This window comes from Oncorhynchus mykiss, chromosome 13 (assembly GCF_057628025.1).
Source record: "Oncorhynchus mykiss isolate SJ-2025 chromosome 13, ASM5762802v1, whole genome shotgun sequence".
NCBI lineage: Eukaryota > Metazoa > Chordata > Actinopteri > Salmoniformes > Salmonidae > Oncorhynchus > Oncorhynchus mykiss.
Window position 1 is genome coordinate 85,088,871 of NC_143034.1, and position 5,000 is coordinate 85,093,870.

Genomic DNA, 5,000 nt, shown 5'->3' on the forward strand with positions numbered 1-5,000 from the left:
GCTTCAGGACCTCAGAACAGCGATGGAACGCAGTCAGGATGTAGAGTAGCCTCCAGCCTCTCTGACAACTGTCCCTAGAGGTTAGAGGTCAGAGGTCAGATATACACTAACCCTATAACAGTCAGAATGTAGAGTAGCCTCCAGCCTCTCTGACAACTGTCCCTAGAGGTTAGAGGTCAGATATACACTAACCCTATAACAGTCAGGATGTAGAGTAGCCTCCAGCCTATCTGACAACTGTCCCTAGAGGTTAGAGGTCAGAGGTCAGATATACACTAACCCTATAACAGTCAGGATGTAGAGTAGCCTCCAGCCTCTCTGACAACTGTCCCTAGAGGTTAGAGGTCAGAGGTCAGATATACACTAACCCTATAACAGTCAGGATGTAGAGCAGGCTCCAGCCTCTCTGACAACTGTCCCTAGAGGTTAGAGGTCAGATATACACTAACCCTATAACAGTCAGGATGTAGAGTAGCCTCCAGCCTCTCTGACAACTGTCCCTAGAGGTCAGAGGTCAGATATACACTAACCCTATAACAGTCAGGATGTAGAGTAGCCTCCAGCTTCTCTGACAACTGTCCCTAGAGGTTAGAGGTCAGAGGTCAGATATACACTAACCCTATAACAGTCAGAATGTAGAGTAGCCTCCAGCCTCTCTGACAACTGTCCCTAGAGATTAGAGGTCAGATATACACTAACCCTATAACGGTCAGGATGTAGAGTAGCCTCTAGCCTCTCTGACAACTGTCCCTAGAGGTTAGAGGTCAGGGGTTAGAGGTCAGATATACACTAACCCTATAACAGTCAGGATGTAGAGTAGCCTCCAGCCTCTCTGACAACTGTCTCTAAAGGTTAGATGTCAGAGGTCAGATATACACTAACCCTATAACAGTCAGGATGTAGAGTAGCCTCCAGCCTCTCTGACAACTATCCCTAGAGGTTAGAGGTCAGGGTTAGAGGTCAAGGTTAGAGGTTAGAGGTCAATGTTAGGGTTCTTACGTTTTGGAGCTGGTGTTTCCTGTGACCTGTTTCATCACCTGGCAGTAGGCTTCATCTTTCATCAGACCATACTCCCCACTGAGCTGGAGACACACACACACACAGACACACACACAGACACACACACACATTTTTCAGAAGTAGAAGATATATGTTGGGGTGCGAGTGAGCGAGCGAGCGTGCGTGCGTGAGTGAGTGAGTGAGTGAGTGAGTGAATGAGTGTGTGAGTGAGTGAGTGAGTGAGTGAGTGAGTGAGTGAGTGTGTGAGTGAGTGAGTGAGTGAGTGAGTACCTTTAGGATTGTTGAGACCAGGTCCTGTTCTGTCTGTCCCTTCAGAGGGTAGTCTCCCATGAACTTCATCACAGCTGCAGAGAGAAGAAGGTGAGACAGGTTACAGGTTAAAGAGCAGAAACAAGCAGACAGAAACACATTACATGTTTCAGGAGAGATAAAATAACTACACTGAACAACAATATAAACACAATATGTAAAGTGTTGGTCCCATGTTTCATGAGAAACAAAAGATCCCAGAAATCTTCCATACGCACATGCACAAACAGCTCCTTTCTCCCAAATGTTTTGCACAAATTCGTTTACATCCCTGTTAGTGAGCATTTCTCCATTGTCAAGATAATCCATCCACCTGACAGGTGTGTCATATCAAGAAGCTGATTAAACAGCATGATCATTACACAGGTGCACCTTGTGCTGGGCACAATAAAAGGCCACTCTAAAATGTGCAGTTTTGTCACAGATGTCTCAAGTTTTGAGGGAACGTGCAATTGGCATGCTGACTGCAGGAATGTCCACCAGGGCTGTCGTCAGAGAAATTTCTCTACCGTAAGCGACCTGCAACGTCATTTTAAAACATTTGGCAGTACGTCAAACCGGCCTCACAACGACGCCAGACCTCCACATCCGGCTTCTTCACCTGTGGGATCGTCTGAGACCGGCCACCCGGACAGCTGATGAAACTGTAGGTTTGCACAACCCAAGAATTTCTGCACAAACGTCCATAAATCATCTCAGGGAAGGTCATCTGTGTGCTCGTTACCCTCACCAGGGTCTCCACCAGACTGTAGTTCGACCCTTACCAGGGTCTCCATCAGACTGCAGTTCGACCCTCACCAGGGTCTCCACCTGACTGCAGTTAGACCCTCACCAGGGTCTGGACCTGACTGCAGTTCGACCCTCACCAGGGTCTCCACCTGACTGCAGTTCGACCCTCACCAGGGTCTCCACCTGACTGCAGTTCAACCCTCACCAGGGTCTCCACCAGACTGCAGTTCGACCCTCACCAGGGTCTCCACCTGACTGCAGTTCGACCCTCACCAGGGTCTCCACCTGACTGCAGTTCGACCCTCACCAGGGTCTCCACCTGACTGCAGTTCAACCCTCACCAGGGTCTCCACCAGACTGCAGTTCGACCCTCACCAGGGTCTCCACCTGACTGCAGTTCGACCCTCACCAGGGTCTGGACCTGACTGCAGTTCAACCCTCACCAGGGTCTCCACCTGACTGCAGTTCGACCCTCACCAGGGTCTGGACCTGACTGCAGTTCGACCCTCACCAGGGTCTCCACCTGACTGCAGTTCGACCCTCACCAGGGACTCCACCTGACTGCAGTTCGACCCTCACCAGGGTCTGAACCTGACTGCAGTTCGACCCTCACCAGGGTCTGGACCTGACTGCAGTTCGACCCTCACCAGGGTCTCCACCTGACTGCAGTTCGACCCTCACCAGGGTCTGGACCTGACTGCAGTTCGACCCTCACCAGGGTCTCCACCTGACTGCAGTTCGACCCTCACCAGGGTCTCCACCTGACTGCAGTTCAACCCTCACCAGGGTCTCCACCTGACTGCAGTTAGACCCTCACCAGGGTCTCCACCTGACTGCAGTTCGACCCTCACCAGGGTCTCCACCTGACTGCAGTTCGACCCTCACCAGGGTCTCCACCTGACTGCAGTTCGACCCTCACCAGGGTCTCCACCTGACTGCAGTTCGACCCTCACCAGGGTCTCCACCTGACTGCAGTTCAACCCTCACCAGGGTCTCCACCAGACTGCAGTTCGACCCTCACCAGGGTCTCCACCTGACTGCAGTTCGACCCTCACCAGGGTCTGGACCTGACTGCAGTTCAACCCTCACCAGGGTCTCCACCTGACTGCAGTTCGACCCTCACCAGGGTCTCCACCTGACTGCAGTTCGACCCTCACCAGGGTCTGGACCTGACTGCAGTTCGACCCTCACCAGGGTCTGGACCTGACTGCAGTTCAACCCTCACCAGGGTCTCCACCTGACTGCAGTTCGACCCTCACCAGGGTCTGGACCTGACTGCAGTTCGACCCTCACCAGGGTCTCCACCTGACTGCAGTTCGACCCTCACCAGGGTCTCCACCTGACTGCAGTTCGACCCTCACCAGGGTCTGGACCTGACTGCAGTTCGACCCTCACCAGGGTCTGGACCTGACTGCAGTTCAACCCTCACCAGGGTCTGGACCTGACTGCAGTTCAACCCTCACCAGGGTCTCCACCTGACTGCAGTTCAACCCTCACCAGGGTCTCCACCTGACTGCAGTTCGACCCTCACCAGGGTCTCCACCTGACTGCAGTTCGACCCTCACCAGGGTCTGGACCTGACTGCAGTTCAACCCTCACCAGGGTCTCCACCTGACTGCAGTTCAACCCTCACCAGGGTCTCCACCTGACTGCAGTTCAACCCTCACCAGGGTCTCCACCTGACTGCAGTTCGACCCTCACCAGGGTCTCCACCTGACTGCAGTTCGACCCTCACCAGGGTCTCCACCTGACTGCAGTTCAACCCTCACCAGGGTCTCCACCTGACTGCAGTTCGACCCTCACCAGGGTCTCCACCTGACTGCAGTTCGACCCTCACCAGGGTCTCCACCTGACTGCAGTTCGACCCTCACCAGGGTCTCCACCAGACTGTAGTTCAATATCCAGCAACTCCACACAGCCATTGAAGAGGAGTGGGACAACCTTCCAACAGGCCACAATCAACATCCTGATCAACTCTATGAGAAGGAGATGTGTCGTGCTGCATGAGCCAAACGGTGGTCACACCAGATACTGACTGGTTTTCTGATCCACACCAGATACTGACTGGTTTTCTGATCCACACCAGATACTGACTGGTTCTGATCCACACCAGATACTGACTGGTTCTGATCCACACCAGATACTGACTGGTTCTGATCCACCCCAGATACTGACTGGTTCTGATCCACCCCAGATACTGACTGGTTCCGATCCACCCCAGATACTGACTGGTTCCGATCCACCCCAGATACTGACTGGTTCCGATCCACACCAGATACTGACTGGTTCCGATCCACACCAGATACTGACTGGTTCTGATCCACACCAGATACTGACTGGTTATGATCCACACCAGATACTGACTGGTTCTGATCCACACCAGATACTGACTGGTTCTGATCCACACCAGATACTGACTGGTTCTGATCCACACCAGATACTGACTGGTTCCGATCCACACCAGATACTGACTGGTTCTGATCCACACCAGATACTGACTGGTTCTGATCCACACCAGATACTGACTGGTTCTGATCCACACCAGATACTGACTGGTTCTGATCCACACCAGATACTGACTGGTTCTGATCCACACCAGATACTGACTGGTTCTGATCCACACCCCCCTCCCTACCTTTTTAATAGGAATCTGTGACCAACAGATGCATGTCTGTATTCCCAGTCATGTGAAATCCATAGATTACGGCCTAATTAATTAATTTAAATTGACAGATTTCCATATTTGAACTGTAACTCAATAAAATCTTTGAAATGGTTTCATGTTGCGTTTGATATTTTAGTTTGGTATATTTGATTAGAAGCCATTGGCTAAGTCCCAAATGGTACACAGTTCCCTACATAGTCCATGTCTGGAGCTCTGGTCAGAAGTAGTGTACTGTGTAGGGAATAGGGTTCCATTTGGGAACAGTGTTGTCTTACCC

At 51.8% G+C, this 5,000-nt stretch overlaps 1 protein-coding gene across 1 annotated transcript in view; it reads right to left on the reverse strand.

Moving 5' to 3' along the window:
* The window catches only part of LOC118947901 (unconventional myosin-XV), a 212,756-nt gene that overhangs the window by 15,294 nt on the left and 192,462 nt on the right, over positions 1-5,000 (reverse strand). Inside the window, exons 51-54 of the mRNA XM_090194383.1 lie at positions 4,999-5,000; positions 1,291-1,364; positions 1,000-1,082; positions 1-74 (exon numbers count right to left, since the gene is read on the reverse strand). The exon at positions 1-74 is cut by the window's left edge and continues 57 nt beyond it; the exon at positions 4,999-5,000 is cut by the window's right edge and continues 71 nt beyond it. Of these exons, the coding sequence (XP_090050509.1) occupies positions 1-74; positions 1,000-1,082; positions 1,291-1,364; positions 4,999-5,000 (233 nt within the window). The remainder of the gene's footprint in view (positions 75-999; positions 1,083-1,290; positions 1,365-4,998) is intronic.